Here is a 25,084-nt window from a genome sequence, read left to right on the forward strand (position 1 = left end):
CATTAGTTGAATCACCTAGGCTAGATATCGGCCTGAAGCGTTCCTTAATAAAACAACTGTGTAATTTATTGAGTAAATATCTAACACTAAAAAGAAGAAAATAAAATATATTTAATAAAAAAATTGAATCAAATTAAAAAAATAAATAAGAAACACACTCAAAAAGTAAAAAATAATTAAATTTAGATTTTTAACACAAATAAAAAACATTTTAAAATAAAATATGTACATAACAATCGTTGTAATAAATAACTTAATATATGTACTTCGATGTTTCGATGATGAGATAAATCAGGCGAATTTAATATAATTTTGTAGCAGCGGCAGTGTTACATAATTAAGACATAATATGGACAAGACAATCATAGGGTGGTCTTCGGTTTCACTTGTTTCTGGTTGTGGGCTACAAAACGAAAGCTTAGCAAACTTTAACCGCAACAAAGCGTTTCTGAAAAATAAGTTAACACAATATCGACAACAATATCTATTTTAAAATACCCTTTACTAACTTGACCAAATATTTATACAATTAAAATAAAGTTGTCTTGAGCTGAACGATTTCAATAATTAGACATCTTTTGTGGTCAATAAGAAACCCAATATTCTTTCAACGCAATCTTTAAAGTCCAAATTTCCTACGATAAATGTCCAAGATATTATTAAGAAATATTCTAATTCTGAGAAATTAATTCTAAAAAACCACACGTTACTTATACGTCATTGGCGTAGTTAGCGAACTGTTACCAGTGTAGTAAAAAAGGAAAAAAATCATAATTATAACAATACTATATTTTCACATATTTTGAAGATACGTCTTATTCAACCAAATTAAAATTGCTATCGTTTAGCTGCAACTCTTCTGTCTAGCCGGCTTGATTCGATCAGTGGTAGAGGCGACATTTACGGTTTTTATTTATTATACCAACAATTTTGACAAATTTTCTCACTAAATATCTTTTGATAGGTTGAAATAGTTATTTCTAGTTTTTTAAAATTAATACACTATTTTAAAAACTGTTTTTATTTAACGGATAGAAGAGGCGACTTCTTGAACGGCGATACAAAGCGACGCTGAGGGTAAAAACATTTAGAAATCATCCCTAGGTTATTTTTAGATAACTTAGTCGTAACACCATTCAAAACACATAGAATGCCCTCAGATCACATTGATATCCATAGCCAGTGAATTACTAGTCGTATAATGTAACATATATATGAAAACTTAGTCCTTTCTTGATCTTTCTCTCTCTAGTTGTAATATATTTATTAAGACTGCTGTTTTTTTCTGTTAAATACAATCCACTGCACAATTTCAACTGGTTCGATTCTTAGGAGATTTTTCTAAAAAAATTTTGTAACTTAATTTGCAATACTTTCTGAAAAACATCCACACACCTGGCTTCCACAGGTCCATGTAGGAAACTGACATTTTTATTGCATATCTTTGCTTTGTCTTTCTTTATTACTCAACCTTTGGCTGATCTAAGAGTTCAGGAGTTTAGCGCCGTTTTGCTGATATTTTCTTAAGGCTTGGGGTAGGAATATAGCTGAGCAGACTTGTTTACCTTTGTTATCTTTAATTATGACAACAGTTTGGTTCTAAACAGTATCTATGTTAGAGTTTAAGAAAGGAGTTATGTAGTATTTTCGTGAGAATGATGTTTTTTGATATATCTGTAACTTATATTAGCTATAATTGATTCCTTTTCTGTATCAAATATATTGCTTTTGGCGCAAAACAGCATAATAAAGTATCTAAACATTAGGTATTTCACTAGTTTCTCCAATGAGAATGCACCATTTGTGAACTTAATCAAATTAAATTAAGGGCATAGTAAAATATACTTCCCCAATTGTACAGTTATTGCAATATATCACTAAAAAAAATTAGAAAAAAGACAGTCAAGCTAAAAACAAACATAATGTGAGATTATCTGAAATCTAGCCTAACTATTTGATTATTTGAACCTACATTATTTTCAGACCTAGAATGGTGACCTATTGGTATTGAATCAAAAAAAAGTTATTTTAAAAAAAAGTTTTGAATATTAGAACTAATAAATAATTTTCACTAATATTTTATCCACTGTTATTTATTAATTCTTTTATAGATATCTTGTTCAAATAAATACACTTAGTGCAATTTAACAAAGGAATGAAAGCAATTCTTAGGGATAATTCTATGGTGATATAGCAACAATATTGCATGTATGCTAGAAAGTTACACTACCAACAAGTGGTAAACATAATTCACGCAAAATTCTTGTTTTCTCGGAATAAGTTTGTTGGATTTTTCGAGGAATAAAGAACGAACAAGGATATTCTCGAAAATATTTTCGCCTCACAATTTCTTAAATTTCATTTCAACATCGTACACATGAAGACGAACTAACATACTTAAACAACAGAGATGATAAATCCTAATGATTGATTAGGATTCTAAAACGGTTCTAAAATGACGTAGAAAATTATGTTAACGGGGCACATTATCGACACAAATTTGGGTAATTAGATGGTCGTATTTAAAACAATTAAAATTATCAAGAAAGTTGATAAAAATCCAATTTTTTCTAACGTTCTAAGTCGTCATTATTCTGTTATTAGCAATAATATAATAATATTAATAACGCAGCGTCACAGCTATCTATAACAAAGTTCAAACTCAAAAATTTCAACTTGTGCGATTCTTAGGAGATTGTAGGAGATTCTAGAAAAATTGTTTAACTTAATTTGCAATATTTTTTGCAAAACATCCACACAACTGGCTTCCACACGTCCATGTAGGAAACTGACATTTTTACTGCATATCTTTGCTTTGTCTTTCTTTATTACTCAACCTTTGGCTGATCTAAGAGTTCAGGAGTTTAGCGCCGTTTTGCTGATATTTTCTTAAGGCTTGGGCTACACCTAGGAATATAGCTGAGCAGACTTGTTTACCTTTGTTATCTTTATTTATGACAACAGTTTGGTTCTAAACAGTATCTATATTAGAGTTTAGGAAAGGAGTTATGTAGTATTTTCGTGAGAATGATGTCTTTTGATACACCTGTAACTTATATTAGCTATAGTTGACTCCTTTTCTGCGTCAAATATATTACTTTCGGGGCAAAACAGCATAATAAATAATCTAAATATTAGGTATTTCACTAGTTTCTCCAATGACATTGCACCATTTGTCAACTTAATCAAATTAAATCAAGGGCATAGTAAAAGTTACTTCCCCAATTGTACAGTTATTGCAATATATCAATTAAAAACGATTAGATAAAAGACAGTCAAGCTAAAAGCAAACATAATGTGAGATTATCTTAAATCTAGCCTAACAAGACCTAGACTGGTGACCGATTGGTATTGAATCAAAACAAAGTTATTTGAAAATTATAACTAATAAATAATTTTCACTAATATTTTATAGAGTGTTATTTATTAATTTATAAAAAGTAAATGTAATATACTATTGATTCTTTTATAGATATCTTGTTCAAATAAAAATACACTTAGTGCAATTTAACAAAGGAATGAAAGCAATTCTTAGGGATAATTCTATGGTGGTATAGCAACAATATTGCACATATGCTAGAAAGTTACATCACCAACAAGTGGTAAACATAATTCGCGCAAAATTCTTGTTTTTTCGGAATAAGTTTGTTGGATTTTTCGAGAAATAAAGAACGAACAAGGATATTCCCGAAGATATTTTCGCCTCACAATTGCTTAACTTTCATTTCAACAGCGTGTATGAAGAAGAACTAGCATACTTAAATAACAAAAAAGAATCGGGTTTTAATATGACGTCAACCGAAAGATGATAAATCCTAATGATTGATTAGAATTCAAAAATGACGTAGCAAATTATGTTAACGGGGCACATTATCGACACAAATTTGGGAAATTAGATGGTCGTATTTAAAATAATTAAAATTATCAAGAAAGTTGATAAAAACCCAATTTTTTCTAACGTTCTCAGTCGTCATTAGTCTGTTATTAGAAATAATATAATAATATTAATAACGTAGCGTCACAGCTATCTATAACAAGGTTCAAACTCATTCATTATAACGACATTGACTGAGCAGAATGTTATGCAAGTGATTTTGCTTGCATATTTTCAAAATTGCAAAAACATTTAAATTAATACGATTGATAAAAGACCCGTGAAGACATTTTATTGGTTCACTTCATTGCTATTATTCCTTAGTTCAAGTTTTTGTGACTAAATTATAATAAATATTAATTCATCATAATGTATCGATCTAAGAAGATTTTTTTTTTAGAAATTAAAATTATCAATTACGAAAACTTGCTGATTTGTAAAGGAAATGAGGAGTGAACAAAAAATATAAGACGGGTTGAGTACTTAGCAAATATTTTACAATTTCACCCTACTAACATAGTTACAGACCAGTTATAAACCCAATAACTCTAAAAGAAATTGCCAACCAAATTCAGAAGAGTTTCAATATCAACAACGCGTGTTTGCTAACCGACTGCTAACAGAAAGGCACACATTGGTGACATGTTCCTACAGGTTTTGATTGTTTTGTTCTAATGACATTTTTTGTGTACTATGTTTATCATAGTTTTTTCATGGTTGATTAATATTACGTTATAAATATTAAGTGAAATGTCGCCACCAATAAAAGGTAGTATCTGGACTTATTTTATAGTACCCAAAAATGACCCGCAGAAGTTGCAGTTTAAAGTATGTAAAAAAGTTACTCGCGGAAGAGACGTACTACTATTTATTTGAAAAATCACTTGTAATCAATGCTGCCAGAGGAGTTTTGACTAGGGGAAAATGCGAATAATGAGAATAGTTGAAGTTGAAATGAAAGATTCTAATAAGTGTTTAAATACTTAATCAACTGCCAAAAAAGGGCGTAATATTTTATTACTATTTATTAATGGAATGCTAGTTTTAGCATATCTATTTAATGTTACACTCCGATTAGAATTTGTGCCTATGCAGTGAAAGACTGCGGAAGCCATGTATCTCATCCAACCATAAAGCGTTAGATCGACCAAAACCACTGCTACCAATTTGTTGATAAAGTGCCTCAAATTAACATAATTATTGCAAGAAACAGGTCATTCTGACTCACTAGTTTGAATTTAGAAACTAAATTAGAAAATAATTGAGAAAACTTAAAAGAAGGAAAATTGTCTTGTCAGATTTCTTGACGTTGCCAAAACCATTGATAAACTATGGCATCAGTCCTTCGAATGCAAGCTAAAAACATTACTTAGGGAAGTGAGCTAGAATCCTATATATCCAATCATTATTTCATAATAAGATACAAAAGTTCTCTGAGCAACGTTGTATTCGCTCTATATTAGTGATATCCCTAAATATGACAATGACATATTTGCTGATGATACTGTACTACTCGGTACAAGTAATAACTACATGGACTAGAGTTGTCAATAACATTATTGAGTGGGCTAAGAAACCACGGATAGAGTTGTATGCTACGATGTCTACACATGTAGATTTCACATACAAATAAACCGTTACGAGGAAATGTTGAGACCAGTGTGGATCTACGGTATCCAATTGTGAGGTGCACAAAATTGTTTTAAGATAATCTGGAGTGAACCAGTGTGGGTAAATTCATCAAACATTAATTATGTTTGGGTATGAAATCTTAGATCTGAACTTTAAGAACAATATGAAAGAAAAGTTACTAGCGAAAACTGTCTAGTAGGTTGTTTCTAAATCCAAACCGATGAGTCGAAATGAGCTGGAATGTGGCGCATCATGACATGATGCCAAGTAGGTGTCTTAAAAAGAAAATGTATTCTATAAAAGTGCTTGTAATGGATGTTTAAACTAATCAATCAAATTCCCCGAATTTCGATCACGTGTACTACCAAATATGTAACCCGTCCAATAAAACAGCATACCTACGCCATCAAAATATATGACGTAAGTACGTCGCAATGTTGTCGCCTTAAATTTAAGGTCTGTCTTACAAGGTTTTGAAGAATTTTGCGAATATTTAGCAACATCACACACCAGTACCAATCCAAATCGAATTTTATAGGGTGATTCGACTACATATTTCGACGTATCAGATGATATTCAACCCTCTTTGACTGGGATAAAATGAGAAGGACAAATCTTCTCCAAGCTTAAAAAGAAATTTACCTCTTACTGCAATTGGCAATATATTCGACATCATCTATGACGTATATAGGCTGTTTTATTGGAAACCTATAAAATGTGAAAAGGTTTGATGATAAAATGTGAAAAAAATATGTTATTTTATTAAAAAAACTGTTTTATTTTACGGAAAGAAGACAATGAAGAAATTTTTTAACACCATTCTTAGGAGATGACCCCACAAATTACGCTGCAGTGCGTAGCCAGTGCAGTACTAGTCGTATAATGTAACACTATGCCACAATTCGAAACGCCAATGTTTCTACCCAAATTTCCATAGTACCCTCTACAGAACAGTTTTATAAATTTTGGAGGCTCCGTAATCCAATAGCTTACGGCTAATAAACTGAAAAAAAAGGGCATTCTCAACACTTACCTTACCTGTTTCGGCTGGAGTTCTACAAGGTAGTGTCTTGATACCATTTCTATATATGATCTATACTACTGATATCCCAACAACAAAAGAAACAGTACTTTTGCTGACGATACAGTTATTATGGCAAAAGATGTATCTCTGTCTAAGGCTATAGAAAAAGTACAAGTAGCGGTGAATAATATCTACAAATGGACCAGAAACTGGAAAATACAGCTTAATAGCTCCAAATCTGTTCATGCTAATTTGTTAAAACTTAATTGTGTCACTTGATGGATGATCGATTTCTCAAGCAGAATTAGCTAAATACTTCGGAATATATCTCCATGTTGGGTCAAACTGGAAACATCATGTGAGACAAAAAGCAGAGCGAATTAGATTCAAAGTCAAGTAACTGTACTGGTTAGTTGGGAAATATTCTCAACTTGATCTAAAATCAAAGAAATTGATTAATCAGTCGACCATAAAGCATATTTGGAGCTATGGGGTGCAAATATGGGGTTGCACTAAAACATCAAACCAACTAGTAACCCAACGCAATCAAAACAAAGTTCTGCGATTAATTGCCTATTCTTATCGCGACGTAACCAACGAAGAGCTGCACCATGACCTTGGAATGATATGGATACACGAAGAGATTCAAGATTTCGTCCTAAAACATGTGTAGCGACCTTGAGGCATGTCGAATTTTACATCGTGGAATAACGGTCTACAAAATACCCAGAAATATAATACCAGATGTTGAACACGGACGGGGTGTCAGCAGCGCCAACTAGAACCCGATAACAGATAGCTGGCGGCATTCCCGAGACGTTTATCTGGGATGTTATTAAAGGGTATTTCGATTCATTGAGTGCTCAACCCTCGTTTGGTTTAAACGTGCCACCATCGACTGCCTAAGCCTCGTCTCCAGGTAACACCGCTGCCATCCGTTTTATGTAATTGTATTTTTCACATTTTTTTATATAGCCTATAAATAACGGACACATAATGTAAACATGTCACACACACATAAACATGGTCACACACTGTTTCATTACGTTTTACCTCCATTCACCGAGCCACATCATTTGCCCTAAACATGAAACAAGTTTGCAAAACATAGCGACGTGTTTTTAACTTTAGCTTAAACAGATTATTTTTATTCTAATTTGGGAAATACATAGTGATATATCCAGTACAGGGCTCGCTTGTTTATTAATGCAAATACAACAGGAAAGTAGCAATAAATTAATTTGAAAATTAAGATTGTACTGAGCATATCGAATGTAAGATGTAGTTAATAAAAAAAACTACACCAAGAAAAAAGCTTCGAGTAACTGCGGAACAATTGCCAAAGTAACGTCAACCTGTATTTTTGATAATTAATTTGTCCCACTGACAGCGCCAGTTATAAAATTTGAAAAGTTTTTAAGCTAGAAAACGATTATTTCATTCAAAAAAGTGTTTTATTTTACGGAAATAAGACGAAACTGGTTGAAATGTAATACAGAGAGACACTGACGGTAAAACAGGTGTAGCGACTTGAGGCATGTCGAATTTTACATCGTGGAATAACGGTCTACAAAATACCCAGAAATATAATCCCAGATGTTGAACACGGGCGGGGTGCCAACTGGAGCCCGACACCGAATAGCTGGCGACAACCCCGAGACGTTTATCTGTGATATTATTGAAGGGTATTTCGGTCATTCAGTGCTCAATCCTCGTTTGGTTAAGACGTGCCAAAATCGACTGCCAAAGCCTCGTCTTCAGGTAACTCCGCTGCCATCCGTTTTATTATTTGTATTTTCACATTTTTTTTATATTGTCAATAAATAACGGTCACATCATGTAAACACCACTGTTTCATTTCGTTTTACCTCCATTCACCGAGCCACATCATTTTACCCTAAAGTGGTGACCCCGACGTGATCTTTCGCAAAATTGGGTTTGGACTCGTGAATGGAGGGTACGTAGAAAATGGTGTATTTTACGTGACCGTTATATTTTTTTTGTTTCAAAATTTTAAATATTTTTAATTCGATTCGTTTTCAATTTTACCTTCAAGGTTCATTTTCATTTTATTCCGATTAATTTCATTATTTCCAATTCATTTTTTAAAATTTTTTTTTGTCAAAATTTTTATTTCACAATCTTTTGAATATTTTTACATCACTGCTTAATCATCAGCGTCTCGGCTAAACATTTCTTTCGGCGCTATGTTTAAATCATAATGTCTTCCTTCGCTCGCCGTCTCCGTCATAATGGCAGATATTTTGATTTAAAAGGCTTTGGGCAGCTTCGGTCGGATACCGTCGTTATTTGTTTTTTCTGAATTAACCTAACGTATGTGACTACGGATTAGTCACAGAGCAGCTCCAGAAGCTAGGTACCGATTGCAGTCACCGTAGACTCGTTATGTCTTCGCCGAAGTACCAGAATTGCTAACGTCTCGTCGTCGAAGAAAATAAGCTACCACGTCGTCGAACAGTCGATCCTCCCACAGCGTCGATTACGGGAGCCCTGTCTGAAGAATAGCTTGTTTTCAACGTCGTCGATGGACCACATTCAAGTGCCAAAGCGACGATGATGCAACGGTATCTGTAGGACCGGAAGATATCAACAGCCGTACCAGATCGCAACCGTACCAACCACAACCGAGTATTGTAGCGACTTGAGGTATGTCGAATTTTACATCGTGGAATAACGGTCTACAAAATACCCAGAAATATAATCCCAGATGTTGAACACGGGCGGGGTGCCAACTGGAACCCGACACCGAATAGCTGGCGACAACCCCGAGACGTTTATCTGGGATATTATTGAAGGGTATTTCGGTCATTCAGTGCTCAACCCTCGTTTGGTTAAGACGTGCCACCATCGACTGCCCAAGCCTCGTCTTCAGGTAACTCCGCTGCCATCCGTTTTATTATTTGTATTTTCACATTTTTTTTATATTGCCAATAAATAACGGTCACATCATGTAAACACCACTGTTTTATTTCGTTTTACCTCCATTCACCGAGCCACATCATTTTACCCTAAACAGGTATAAATTCTCCCTCAGAGCAGTAGCCACAGTACTACCGGTTATATAATATAACATATATGCTATTTATAAACTATACGAAGCGGTTTCGATAAAACTAGATCCGGTTGCATCTCTAATTTTAACAAAAAAAACCCAATATGTAATGTTTTACACAAAACAATGTAATTAATTCGAATTGAATATTATTTTTCCGAGCGTTTTTCTTTTATTATATCGAAAATGAACGTAAATATGTCAATGAGCGAGTTGGATTCAAAACAAAAAAAAACACATATGTTTCCTATTGGAATGGATTATTTATAAACGTTATACGTATACTTAAACATTTAGGAAATTAAACAACTGCTTTCAATTGAGGTCGTTTCAAGTCATTGTAACTAACAGCGGTAATTAAAAATACGATTTCGGTACTAAAGATCCGTCTCCAGAAATTCGGGAATATACCAGGTTCAAAATATCATAATATTTTTTTACATAAACATAATGGGAAGACCTAACATTTATAGTATATTGAATTTTTTTTGTACATATGTCATCAAGATGTTTGATGTATTGCATACTGCAACTTGTAAATTCGTTTCAGAATCAGACAATATTTTCCTTCTCATTTTATTCTAGTTAAAAAGGGACACAATGCTGTCTGATTGGTTCGAACGCGTAAACGAATGTCAGAGTCGCCCGGTTGTCAGACGTATGCAAAATTCTTGAAAACAATAGTGATAAAAGGTTACAACTCTAACCTATAAACTATTGTGGCTATACAATTAACTCACATTTCTAGATGTACTATAATACTAAAAAAAATTATATTTGATAACATTTTTGTTCATTTATGTTATTTAGATTAGAATATTGATTTTGAAGCAAGTTTTAGTGCTTTTAAACCAGCTGAAATTTTTCACGGAAAAGATTCGTAGAGTGTTTGAATTTTCCAAAGCAATGTAGTCCCATTCTCTAAATCTACTCTAAAACTCAACAGTACGGTTTAATTATGTTTAAGTCTCCAAAATCATAACGGAAACACTCTCGTACCTGATTGGGTTCTCCTTACCTGACCGTTTGTAAGAAACAATGCATCTGATAATTCATTGGACCATACCAAAGTAGTTCAATCATCGAGTCTTTAGGATTTATGCTGCACCACTTCTTCTCTTGGTTCCCATTATGAAGGGTTTCGAATTTGTAGGCCCCCCCCCCATAAATGTTGTGCATTGTGGAGCTTCCGCCGTACTGTTTTTGTCAAACCAGTGTTAAACTAACCTCAAATTGGTGTTGAGTTCTGCTTTTACTTTTTCGCGGTAGTTTTATATTGCTGGTTCACAATAGGTATCTGAATTTCTCGGTTTCAGTAATGATATAGGTATTTTTTCAGGAAAATGTCTACATTGTTTGTACTACTTTTCCCTGAACATCCTTACAAATGAAATTCATAGGTCCGTATCCACATCGACAGGTCAGCGAAAGGTTTAATAAGAAATTTCCACTTTGGGCGTCATTCAAGAACAAAAGTAAAATGTCCTTTTACATTCTCATATATTTAATCTTACTTATTTAGTTAATTTATAAACAATAATATCCTCATCAGCCTCAATTGTTGTTTGAATTCGGTTCGGCATTCTTGGTGAAATACAAAATATTCATTACCGTATCTAGTAAAACAGTGGTATATGCTAGTATATTAAACATTTTTTCTACAAAGAATGACATAATGCCATGACTATCAATTTTTCTATTGTTAAAACTTTAAAAAGGTTATAAAAAAGGAGTAAATCTATCCACTGAGATAAAATGCTAGTTAGATTCTATCAAAAGATCATACATTAAAATGACGTCAAAATTGTAGTTTTATTGTTAATTACGAGATGGAGACGAGTTTAATGAAAACAACCTTGTAAAAGAAGTTATTCAACTAAAGCTGTGCAAAAAAGCACAGGCACTTACAAATATAACAATATGTATATTAAAACAGGTAAGAAAATTGAAAATAATTCTCTGCATTATTATATTTAAGAGAGGAACAGAAGCAATTTAGCGAAAATCTAGACAAGATCAGGAAGGAAAATAAGAGATTCAATAGTGGAGTGCCAAATATGGAAGGAGAGAAAAAAATAGATAGTATTTATTTAGTTGGCCAAAGATTCATCGTAAAATTCAAGAATGACAAATTGAGGAATACTATAGAAATTAATTACAGCTTAACAATAGAAATATTATTAACATACATCAAAAGATTGGGAGATAAGATATATTTAGTTAAGATGGAGAATATCTGATATCTGATATAAAACTCTCCATGGAGAATAAAATAAATAGGAGAAAGGTATTGGAAAGCCAGTACCGAGAAATGAAAGATGAGGATCCAATATCAGCCACAAGATGCCTCCAACATCATTTTAATAAAATCGAATTGTGACTGAAAACCTGGCGTATCAAAGCAAATGAGACAAAATCTACCCATGTGACATTCACTCTTTGTAGAAGAAGATGTCCCTCAGTAAAATTGAATAATCATGAATTTCCGCAAACAGACAACGTTAAATATCTGGGAGATAAATGCATTTCGATCGACGTTTGATATGGAAAAAACATATAGTTACGAAACGCAAATAGCTTGGGCATAAACTAAACCAAATGTACGGGCTGATACGGCGTATTTCAAATCCGTAACCGTAAATTGGCGAGAAACGGCCCCATTTTAAGAAAAAGAAAGTGCTACTTCACCAAGACAATGCACCGTGTCACAAGTCAGTGAAAACGATGACAAAAATCCATGAGTTGGACTTCGAATTGCTTCCTCACCCACCCTATTCTCCAGATTTGACCCCAAGCGACTATTTCCTGTTCTCAGATCTCAAAAGAATGCCCACCGGGAAGAAATGTTCGTCGAATGAAGAGGTGATCACCGAAACTGAGTTCTATTCTGAAGCAAAGAACAAACCGTACTATAGTCAGTGTATCGCCTTTGAAGGTAATTATGTTGAATAAAAAGAACTTGTTTTGCCGAAAAATGTGTTTTAGTATGGTAGGCCGGGGACTTTTCAATTGACCTGACAGTATGTCTAACAAAGATTTTGTAAAGTATTTGGTGAAGTATTGTATCCTTTGATTCTTAGGTTATTATGAAAATGAACTTCAAAATTTCAATTATGCATTTTATTTACTCAAATTTTGCAAGATAATTTAATACAATCCAGAACTGCATAATCAAATGTATATAATTTAAATCTTTTTTGTGTTGGAGTAAATAGTATATTAGTAGTATTCTTTTTAGAATTAGTATTTCAGTTACGGTCACAGTGTAAAGTCATGTCGGCGAATCGATTGCGGGTAAATTTAGGTTGAGTTGATAAAGCCTCATGTACTTTGTTTTATGGTTAAATCTTAGTAAACCTACTTTTATATTATTATATAAATCAATATTATTGTGATCCTTTATTCATTTAGCCAGAACCAGTAGAAAAAAGTCATACTAAACCGAAATATTGTAAACTAAAAAAAATTAATTGATACTACTATAATAAACCATCATGTGACGGAAGTCCAAGTAACAACACGGATCCTGAAAAATTGTCAGTAACCATCTAGAGTAAAATTCGCTCAAACCAGACTAGTTAATTTATCCAGAGAAAACTCTTAGAACTAACAAGAATCACAGTACTTGGCAAAAGTCACAAGGAGGTTTTTTTAGTATATACATTCGAAGTAACTCGTGATGATTTATTATAGCACAGACTTCATACAAGATTAGTATAAAAATAAGATAATACGAGGCCAGTCTGATAAGTTCAAACCCAAACATTTAGTACAGAATTTTCCAATTTTTTATTCCTTCCAAATAGCAATTTTTCTTAGGTGACTGACGTGATAGGCGTTTGTTTCAACGATAGCCTCTTCATTCAACCCAAATATCTTATCATTCAGATATTTTTTCAGGTTTGGAATCATGAAATAGTCACAGTGAGCTAAATCTGGGCAATATTTCGGAATAGGTAACAGTCCGTAACCCAATTTATGGACTTTGTCCATGCTGACTATACATCTAAAAAATACGGAACTTCATATGCGTTCGTTTTTGCTTCTAATCTAAAAGCTATGGATAATACTCTTCTATGATCTACATGTATCAAAACAGCGCTAAACTCGTTTGGACTGCAAGTGATCGTCGCCAAGCACTCCTTTGAAGATCTGAATATATGATCTTCTTCTAAAGGATAGCTTTTTTAATCCAAATATTGATGTAAAGCCTTTTCCAAGCCTTCCCTTGGTTTCGACATAGTACTTTATGCAAAATATAATCCTTAGTCAGTAAATGAAAATGGTGCAAATATGGGGTTGGACTAAAATTTAAATTAAATTATTTAAATTCAAATCAATTAGTCATCCAACGCTGCCAAAACGAAATTCTTCGATTGATTACCAATGCCTATCGTTACGTAACCAACGAAGAACTGCACGATGACCTGGAAATCAAATGGATTTGCGAAGTTATCCATGATTTCGCCTTGAAACACGAAAGAAGATTACTAAATCATAATAACGTGGAAGCAATACAACTGTATTGTTAGTAGTAATAAATTAATTTTTAATTAAGATTGTACTAAGCGTATATAATAAAGATATTATAAAAATAAGCATATAAAAATCAGTTTTTTCCATTTTTGTTAAAATTCGTGAGGTTTTGTGCTGTTAATGGCTATTAAACACAAACTAAATGACACAGTTTGCTCAATATTTCACAGTAGTCTACTAATAAAAGGCGGTTGAGAATTCAGAATTCCATTTAGAGATTAAATTCAAAAAGTGAGTGACTTCAAACTATCACTCGTATAAATAAATATCGCATTTCTAGTGAACATCAATTTACCACATGACTAGATATTTACAATAAACATTATATGCAAAAATAGATCGAAAAGCAACATACAGTATCTTACAGCTTCTGTAAATCGTTTTTCTCGGTAAACGGTTCAATATAATTTCAGAAATACTGTTGATAAGCCAACGAGTGAAAGAGAGCTTGGTCTTAAAAAAAAGTAAATTGTCTACAAAAACCTAATATATTGTGCGTCGAATTTATGTACGTCTATAGTCTATAGAAAGGATATGTTATTCCAGGTATATCAAGGTAAACGAACTGCAAATTGTAACTTAGCAGCGTCACTTCTGACGTCAAGACCAGTATAGTAAATGTATTTTTTTAATGACCCCGCCTGATGCCATAAAATTCATATCGCATCACATCGCAATTCGTGACCAATGCAATTTTTTCTACTGACATTATAGTGAACCATTACACATTAAAATATTTTTTATTGTATGTTACAACGAATCGTCCAATATTTGTCTCATGGTTATTAGATCGTCAACTGATCGAGAGTGTAGGGTTATTTTTAAACACAGACCGTAAAATATAAATTATATTATTTAATAAAATATATATATATATATATATATATATATATATAAAACGAACTGTCATTATTAAACTTTTATATCTATTTCGCTGTCTGTGTCTTTCTAGGATAACAGAAATGAAGATTTTGACTGAATGACAACAGGAACACCCTGGTTTGACTGATAAGACTTATTTAAGCAACTTTACAACTTTACTTCTGACAAATATTGTTTTGCTTGTTATTTTACTATTTTTAAAAAAATCGAAAATGTCAAAAAATAGCCAAAAAATATTTCACTTCTCTAGAACAATCGAGAAGACTCACACCAGATTTCCAATTAGTCGGTTCAGTAGAATTTGATATTTCTTCTCAACCTACAGCTATAAACGTCTAGAAAAACGAATTTAAAGTTTCATTTTTATATCTCAGAGCTATCTTAAAAATCAATAACTAGAAAACCCCTAAAATTTCGGGTAAAATTGCGTCCATACTATAGGTCTTCCAAAAAACAGTCAATGCAGGTCACAGGTGACATCGAATATACTGCCAAATGCAATTTGTAAAAATATAATATTCATTTTACACTGGGAGCGAACTTTTTCTTCTTATTTTATCCAAGATAAATAGAGGCATAGTGCTGCTTAATGCGTCAACACATGTAACAGAACCAGTCTTTACAATTTGATTTGTTTGGGTCGACCCTGTTGTCAAATGCCTATAAAATTCTTCTAAACATTAGCGATAATAATTGTGACATGATGTTATAAATTTTGATGACGTGCATTAGTTTTTTTATTGGACTATCGATGCCGTGACACTAACGCAGCATCTTTTAAAAAATAAACTCTTGGAATTTCGACAATATGCCCATGGGCAATAGGTATAATTTTATGATTTCCGTTATACAATATAACTATACTGACATGTAGATCTCTTCAGTAAGTAATCTGCTGAACAAATTTATAATATAATTCTTATTATTTCCCTAGAGACTATACTAATGTACTCTAAAGTACATCCTGACTTATTCTAAAAACTATTCTAACTTATTCTAGAGGTAATTATATCTCACTTTATATGCCTATTAATCAGTTCGTATGGTAGCGTGCGTTTGAACCTACACAGTTCACTGGCATCGTGCACATTTAATTGTTTGGCTATATGTATGTTTGGGATGCACTAACACTTGAATCACATGAGTTTAGGTTCCAAAGGGACATCGCGCTGAATTAGTTTTTTGGAGACGTAATATCGGGAATCAACGATCGTAACACTTCATTCTGAAGCCTCCGAAGGATAGCTATGCTAGATTTGCTAGTAGTACCCCACAGTTCAATACCATAGGTCCAAATGCAAAAGTATTGACTTATACAGCAAAACCTTGTTATCTAAGAATAATTTAGATCTACACCCTCTAGCCTAAATCAGCCTATTCATTTGATTTAGTTCAAGCCTAAACTGCTTGCGTTTTGTCACTACACGCTTTTTCCATATTAAGCGTCGATTAAAATGCATTCCCAGATATTTAACAAGGTTTGCTTGCAGGAGTTCATAATTATTCATTTTTACTGGAGACAAGTCCTTCTACAAAGGGTGAATGTCACATGAGTAGATTTTGTCTGATTTGTTTAATTTTATTATTTTCAACCACACCTCAACTTTGCTCAGATGAAGTTGGAGGTTTCTTATGGCTGATATTGGATGAAACAGCAAAAAATAAAATGACTATTGACAAATCATATTGGCTAACATAAAAAATGAATGATAATGAGCACGCATTTGTGCTCACAAAATTTGAATTAAATTAACACAATTTAAAAATTGCGTATGTATATAATTCAAATAAAAGGATCTAAACCACCACCATCAATATCTCACATCTCCGACCACCAACAACTCGCATCCTCTGGACAAAATCCATAATACATTTTAGAAATTATTTTTATTTATCTCCAGTTTTCAGGAAGAAGAATTCGAAATCGTCGAAAAAATATAAGAAAAAAAGCAATAAAAACACCGGTATATTTCCTACAAAATACTGTAAATTTATTCGAAAACTTTGCATACGAAATAAACAATAATTATACGCGTGTTTTCTACTTTATGTTTTTACCGGGTATCTGTGTAATTATCTAATAATTATATAAATTAGAATGCGGCCAGAGATTTACAAAAACAAAAAATAAACCACAAACATCCGAAACGGTCGCATTTTACAGATGGTCACGCTAATCCATAGTTTGTTTTTTCCTTAGTCTAATATTTATGAAAATCATAAATAATTTGATTTTATCTATATTTTTAAAAGTGAAGTTTTTCTCGTGGTCTCGCTAAAACTCGAGATCCGCTGGACCGATTTGACCAAGTTAAGTCTTGAAATATTTGTGGATGTCTAGGAAAGGTTTAACAAGTGAATTGAAAGGTCCCCGGCCTGACACATAGATGGCGCTACTAGAATTAAATCCATATATTTTTTAGTTAGCCCTAACTCTCAAAAGATGCGTGTATAAATTTGACAGCTGTCGGATCATTAGTTTGTGAATTATAGCATTTTGAATGAAGCAACTTTTGATATTGTGAATGGATAAAAAGGAATTTGGCTTTTGAAAGGAAAAAATACAGTTGAAGCAAAAACTTGGCTTGATGCCGAGTTTTCTCGGACACTGCCTTAGGAAAATCAACCATCAAGAATTGGTGTGCTAAGTTTAAAAGAGGTTGTTACCGATGAAAACATTTAAAAAATCAACAAAGTGATTTTGAATAACCGTAAATTGAAATTGAATGAAATAGCAAACACTCTAAAGATACTAACTGAATGTCTACATCATATCATTTACGAATATTTGGTTATGAGAAAGCTCTGAGTAAAGTGAATGCAGCGCGAGCACACTTTTGACCAAAAACAACGACGAGTTGATGATTCGGAGAAATGTTTGAAGATGATCAAAAGTAATAAACCTCGAGTTTTTGCATCGATGTGTGACAATGGATGAAACAAGGCTCCATCATTTCACTTCGAAGTCCAATCGACAGTCGTCCGAGTAGACTGCACATGATGAACCCGCTCCAAAGCGTTGGAAAACGCTGGCAGAACAGACAGGGAAAACGGTCGGCTGGCAAGGTTATAGCGTCTGTATTTTGGGATATGCATGGAATAATTTTCTTTGACTACCTTGAAAAAGGAAGGACCATAAACAGCTACTATTACACAGCGTTATTGGATGGTTTGAAGGACGAAATCGCCGAAAAAACTACTGCTTCATCAAGACAATGCACCGTGTCAAAAATCCATGAATTGGGCTTCAAATTGCTTCCTCATCCACCGTATTCTATAGATCTGGCCGCTATCTGGCTGTTTTCAAAACTCAAAAGAATGCTCGCTGGGAAGAAATTTTTGTCGAATGAAGAGATGACCGCCGAAACTAAGGCCTATTTTGATTTGAAGTGCTAGTGCGAAGTACTCTGAAAGACTAGTGCATCCCTAGTATACGTTAGTATAAGCTATAAGAATAGTCTTTAGAATAAGTTAGGATAGACTTTAAAATAAGTTAGAATAGTATCTAAAATAAGATTTAGATTATAAATTGTGTAGCAGATCACTTACTGAAGTGATCTTCTACATGTTAGGTTGGTTATATTATATAACGGAAATCATACAATAATACTTACTGCTCAAGGGCAGATTGTTGACATTCTAAAAACTAATAAAAAAAATGTGCATATTCTATAATACTAAAACAATAGTACCACTTGTTGTGTACTACTGTCTTAATTACATGAACTATATATTCTCACTAGAAATAATTAGAGTAATGACCAGATATTGGGACTTATAATGAAGGTATTAAAATAGATGACGTAAGACAAGTCGTCAAAAAACTAAACAGTTTTAAAAGTAAATTAAAAGTTTAAGGTTTCGGTGAATGGAGGTAAAACGAAATAAAACAGACATTGGTGCTTACATTATGTGACTGTTATTTACTGACGATATAAAATATTAAGAAAATAGAAATAGAAGTAAAAGGATCACCTATTGACGAGGCTTGGGCAGTCAATACCCTTCAATAATATCCCAGATAAACGTCTCAGGGTTGCCAGATACTCGTTATCGTGTACTAGTGGGGCCCCGCCCGTTTTCAAAATTTTGTAGACAGTTATTCCACGATGTAAAATTCGACATGCCTCAAGGTCGCTACAAAAGTTTTATTGTTTTAAATCCCTTTATATATTATAACTATTGCAGTTGGTAGGATTTCCTCTGTTCCGTTTTTCTTTGAATTCATTCAATTAATCTGAAACAAATTAACTTGCAAGAAAAAAAGACAGATTGACGTTGAATTGGCAGTTACTCGAAGCATTCTTTGATGTAGTTAAGTGGAGTTCGGGCAAACGTATCGCAGTTGAAGTTGTAAGGTCACAAAAAGTAGATTAGAGATGACCAAAGACCTCTACCCCTAAACTATTCCAATTAGGAAACATTCAAGCGCTGAAAAACACCTCTAGTCCGTGGATTTCGGACACAAGCATCACGGTTGAGGATGTAGGCTATCAAAGGCGGTTTGTAGTAGCTTAGTTTCTTAACACTAGAGTACTGGAATCTGAAGTCACCGAAACTTTGGAAACAATGCCGTTTAGAAGATCAACAAAGGCAAAATGGCGGGTGAAAGTACAGGCGATAGTCAAAAAAATCAATTATAAGCTATTCAGAGGACAAGTTATATCCCTGCGGCAGCTTCTTTAGGATGGAGGTGGTTATATTATTTAATCGTTACAGTCTGCGCTATTGCGATCAATTGCAAGGGCTATCAGTTTTAAGACTAGCTGAATGGTGTCATTAGTAAGATGGGTTTGGTCTCTTTTTTGTTAGATAAAACCCCTCAGTACCGATTTGTATAGCCTTTTAACACGTTCTAACAAGCCCCTTTCTCTCAAAAAATAAAACAGCAAAAAATTTTGTCCGCTGACAATATGATCGTTCGGTATATACGGTGATCGTTGTTCTATACGCTAGATGATTATTATTGAAAGAGTACTTTATGACAGTTCTACGTATTTTTTATTTTTACCCGGAATAAAAGTTATATTTGCAAAAAAATCGCTTCGAAAGAAAAATGGTCGTTTGAAATGATGACATTATAAAGGTGCGCGTGACGTAGTTGTTTTGGTCTCACTGGACGCTTTGCATGGGTACAGATCTTATTCATACATTATTTTAATAACTTTCGGCTATAATTAGATATTCTAACGTGTATCGATGATGTTAACGTCCCTAATAACACATACCCATACATCGCTATAAACCCCAAAATTGTTGTTTATTTTCGTTGCAATGTAAAAAAATTGTAACGGCGGGAAACAGCCAGTATAGTCTGAACATCGGTAATTCACAGCGTTAAGATCATTCTAATCTAATTATTTACTATTTTAGATGCCTTTAATTATGTTTAAAGTGTAATATCGACGTAAATAGCACTGTTGATAACATTTGAGGTTATTTGTATTATTTACTGTGTTTATGAGTCTCTAATAACTTTGATTTTCTTAACTTTTTTGTTACCAGATACCGGAAACCCACGGAGGTGTCCATGTATCCTTAGTCATTGGATATTAGGTATTGACCATATGGCGGCAAAGCAATTTTTTTGCTAATATGATGCTTGTGTGGTGGTCCTTCACGGAAGTTACACCATTGTAAAATCAATGTAAATTTGTAGATTGATATAAAAATTTCACACATGTTATTTGAAGAACTACTATGAGTTTGGGCGGCATCATCTGTATATCAGGCTCGGGACTTTGTATTGAATGATATGTTAGTGTGTGTGAATGATACGGCTGGTGAAGTGGACATATTCACCAGAACTTCAGATTTTCATTTATGTCTGGCGATCAGTTCACCAAATTCAACAGAACTCTCGTTATATTTTCTGCCATTTCTCCAATTTTATTGTGACGTATAATATACATATTTTATACATAGGTTTCCGCATGTATTTTGATCAGCTGTATCTACTGTGTGTTAAATTAACTAAACTAAGTAAAAAATTGAATGGATTTGATATTTATCAACACAAAATAACTATTCTTTTGAGAAATGGAATTTTGATGATTGAGATATTCCATGCTAATCATGGAACACCCAAAATTATATATTTGGAATTCATTATTTTTGTTGTTTATCTTAATAATATCTGCTGGAGTGTGATCTAATTGTCAGTTTTGGCTATAATGATTGGTGATTTTGGGTTAATAACAGAGGACAGCCTGGACGGACCAAAAATTGTTAAGGAGATTAGGTCAAGAGAGTCATACACATAGACACCGAAGTGGATTATTCAAGGCCATAAAGTCTTTTTGTGCATATGGTGAAATTATATTCATTGAACATTATATAGCGCAACTGTTACCTTTGCCGATAATACGGTAAAATTAGTAGTAGCAGAGACTGTAGAGAACAATCAGGAAACTAAAATCTTGTCTTAAAAAAATTACTATCAGGACTAGGGAATGGTGAATGAAGTTGAATAAAGCAAAATCTACACACATTGAATTCATTTATTCAGCGTGTCTTTATTAACGGCGCGAGTTCCATATGCCAACACAGCAAAATACCCTGGTTTGACCGTGATGCCTAGTTGAGATGGAAGATGCACATAAGAAAGAAGCGCGATGAACTCATCATCAAGTTCAGGAAAATGTATTGGACGAAACTCCGCTATAAACCAAAAACAAGCTTATTTTATATCAGCAGATACTGAGACCAGTATGGAGCTATGGAATTCAGCTGTAGGGCTGGGCCAGTGACTCAAATATCCGAGTGATTCAGAGCTTCCAAAATGAGGTGTTGAAGTATATTGTGAATGCGCCTTGGTATTGTGATCCTCGACCTAGCTATTGGTGGTTACGTTCCGAAAATTTGCCGATTCCCATCACAGAAAACTACAGAACCACGTCAACACGGAAGCGTCCAGAACTCCAGATAACCATAATGTCATTGGACGTCCTAAACGGAAAAACCTTTCTGGTCTTGCAAATATTTGAATAGTAAATGATTCAGCGGAACATTTATGTAGATGTAGCTGTTTGTTAATAGTTTCAGATTAATGTTAGTTATTAGCTCCATACTAGTTTTAATGAATAAAAAGATATATTGGGATGATGACAATCTGCTAAAACCAAATGAGACTGTTATTACTAGGTTAACTAAGCAAGTCGAACAACATATTATCAATCGTCCTCTTGCATAACAATCTCGGCCGCACATTGCAAGAGGGATATGTGAGGGATACGCTGTTGGAGCTCGAGTAGGAACTACCACTTGTCTAGATCTATGCAGTGTGACTTGGCAGACACAGGGTTTTGAAATATTGAAGAAGCTCCAAAAAGCAGTCGCTGATTCTATTGGTGTCAAAGCCGAAATCGCCATATTTCCAGAAAGATGGGAAAGGTTGTACTAAATATTTTGACTAGTATATATAAAGAATAAAATAACAAATATTATAAATATAAAGTAAAGCATATTAATAATAAAGCTTTTTAAAGCAATTGTACCAGATTTCAATGTATTTCTCGTATACGTAGAGTATCTTCCTTTCCTTACTTAATGTTCAAAAAGTAATAGATATAACCTCAATATAATAATATCATAATATAATAAATAAAATTAACTAGATAATCAACATGAATAAAACAAAAATAAGTTATAACCTTACCTTCAACGAGAATCGTTGTAACGGATTGGACACTCACCTGAAAAGATCGAAAAGAATTAGTGTATTCATTAATGAACGTCTTATTTCAAGTATTACTTAAACGGATCGGTTCAGAATCGAAAGAAAAGATGTAATTTCAGTAAACCGATTCGAAAAAACCATGGTTGTAGTCGCGCGTACGCACCAATGAACAAACAGATACTGTGTTAGTTTCGATAGGATTATTGGTACATGCCACTGATCAATTCGATTTCGTGTCGACGATTTGATTGATGCAAATTGAAGTAAATCGATTTCGTACGGGCCGTACCAATTCAGAAACGCAACCCGGCTGCAGATAGCGCGGAAAAAACTGCACCGAATCCATCGAGCAAATCGGTCAAACGATTTTGAAGTATTGCCAATGTTACGTCACGCGAAAAAATCGGCCGCCATAGTGAAAGTTCCCTACCGCAAGATGCAATACGGCGGCGATTTGTCAATAAAATGTTACAGACCAAAGATTCATTTCACTGGTGACGAGGGAAAAAAAACGCGCCGCGGTGGTTTTCGGGTATAAAAGCTGACGCGGCACTGGACCAAATCAGTATCGAGTCGTGTTCCTCCGGTGTTCCACAGCAATGAATTCCCTCAAGGGAGCCTGTGTGCTCGCTTTCGTTGCGCTCTGCGCCGTTTCCTACACCCAAGCCAGGGAGATCTCCAGGCAGAGACGTGAAGCTGAAGTTGTCGACTTGGAATTGGCCGCTTCTGGTCACGGTGGTCACGGAGGCGGTGGCGGCGGTGGAGGTCACGGAGGTGGTGGCGGAGGCGGTGGCGGAGGTGGTCACGGTCACGCTTGGGACAAAGGAGGTGGCCACAAACATCACTCTGACCATCACTCCGCTCACGGCGAGAAAGGTGACAAAGGTTACAAGGGACACCATCATCACGAGAAAGGCGAAAAGGGACATCATGATAAGGAAGGTCACAAACATCACTACGAAGAACACGGTGGACACAAGAAGAAACATCACCACGACGATGGATACCACGCCGAGCACCACAAAGGAGAGAAGGGAGAGAAAGGACACAAATACGGTGAAAAAGGATCATACAAGAAGGGCCATCACACCCATGGAGGACATGATGTACACAAACTCGACGAGTACAAGAAGGAAAAGCATTTCTTCGACGAAGACCACGACTCCGGTCATCACGAAAAACACGGAGGATTCCACCACGAACACGGATACAAAAAGGGAGGCCACAAGAAAGGAGGTCACAAGAAGGGAGGCCATCATGAAGACCATTACGGAAAGAAGGGATCCCACGAAAAGGGAGGACACTTCCACGAAGAAGCCGGACACAAAAAGGCCGGTGGTCACGATCACCACTACGAACATGGACACAAATTCGGAGAGAAAGGAGGTCACGAAAGCCACAAACACTGGGGACACAAAAAGAGCGACAAACACTAACCTGCAACGGTTGATACTAGCTGACATCCAAAGCGCTTATGTTAATTTTACGTATTTTGTTGATTTTCAATTATATGTTGTTGTTTTCGTGTTGTTACCCCCAATGTTAAGAAATAAAAACTTGTTATATTAATTTCTTGTTTAATGTTATCCCTTTAACAATTTCTATTAGTTCATAAACTCCATCAAATATAACACAATAAAGCAAATATTTTTGAAGTTGATCTACTTTTATATATAATCAATCAATTCAACCTTGTTGGGGTTTATTACAAAATTATCAATAAGTAAAACAACAATGGTGGATATTAAAATTCTGATTCAAATCCAACAAATCGAACAATAAATTGACTTTTTATTTACATACTGTACCTTAAACAATTTCATATGGTGAATAAATTGGAAATTGCTATTGTCTACCTAATATAACGTTATATTAACACTCAGGTCATGGTTTAGTGATTGTTGTGAAACCCGAAACTGCAAACGTAGATAATAAAGTTAAAAAGACGTCACGTCAATGTAAATCGACCGTAAATATTAAGAGCCAAAGCTCAAAAAAACCATTAAAAGGTTATATAATGATTTATCTTGCCTGTTAATGAATTCCAATAGGTGTAAGTGGTGTACTCATCAGTGTGATACTACACCACTAAAAAATCTTAACAAATTATTTATTTGCATCATAAAGCTATAAGAAAATCCAACTTAAGTGGCTTAATCTGGCGAAATCCAAATATGACAAAATCCAAAGAATTTTTAATTTCAAATATTTCGGTGAAACTATTCAAGAAACTGGACAAAAATGTATTTCTAAATATAAAAACTGACACATTACAACGCTTTGATTAAGCCGGAGTGACTTTATGGTGCTGAAGCTCTCATTTTGAACTGAAAAAGAGACATCAATACAAGAGTAGGAATCAAAAAGAAAGAAAAACTATTAGAA

The 25,084-nt window shown here is 34.0% G+C and overlaps 2 protein-coding genes across 3 annotated transcripts in view; one reads left to right on the forward strand and one right to left on the reverse strand.

Annotated features, from left to right (window-relative positions):
* The window catches only part of IP3K2 (Inositol 1,4,5-triphosphate kinase 2), a 243,300-nt gene that overhangs the window by 52,031 nt on the left and 166,185 nt on the right, over positions 1-25,084 (reverse strand). The gene's annotated exons all lie outside the window — the stretch shown is intronic.
* On the forward strand, positions 23,228-24,250 carry LOC143204846 (uncharacterized). The gene has a single exon (XM_076417719.1). The coding sequence runs from the start codon at positions 23,299-23,301 to the stop codon at positions 24,133-24,135; it is 837 nt and encodes a 278-aa protein (XP_076273834.1). The 5' UTR covers positions 23,228-23,298; the 3' UTR covers positions 24,136-24,250.

This window comes from Rhynchophorus ferrugineus, unplaced genomic scaffold (genome assembly GCF_030347505.1).
Source record: "Rhynchophorus ferrugineus isolate W39M unplaced genomic scaffold, kcgeb_rfMv2 rfM11, whole genome shotgun sequence".
Lineage (NCBI taxonomy): Eukaryota > Metazoa > Arthropoda > Insecta > Coleoptera > Curculionidae > Rhynchophorus > Rhynchophorus ferrugineus.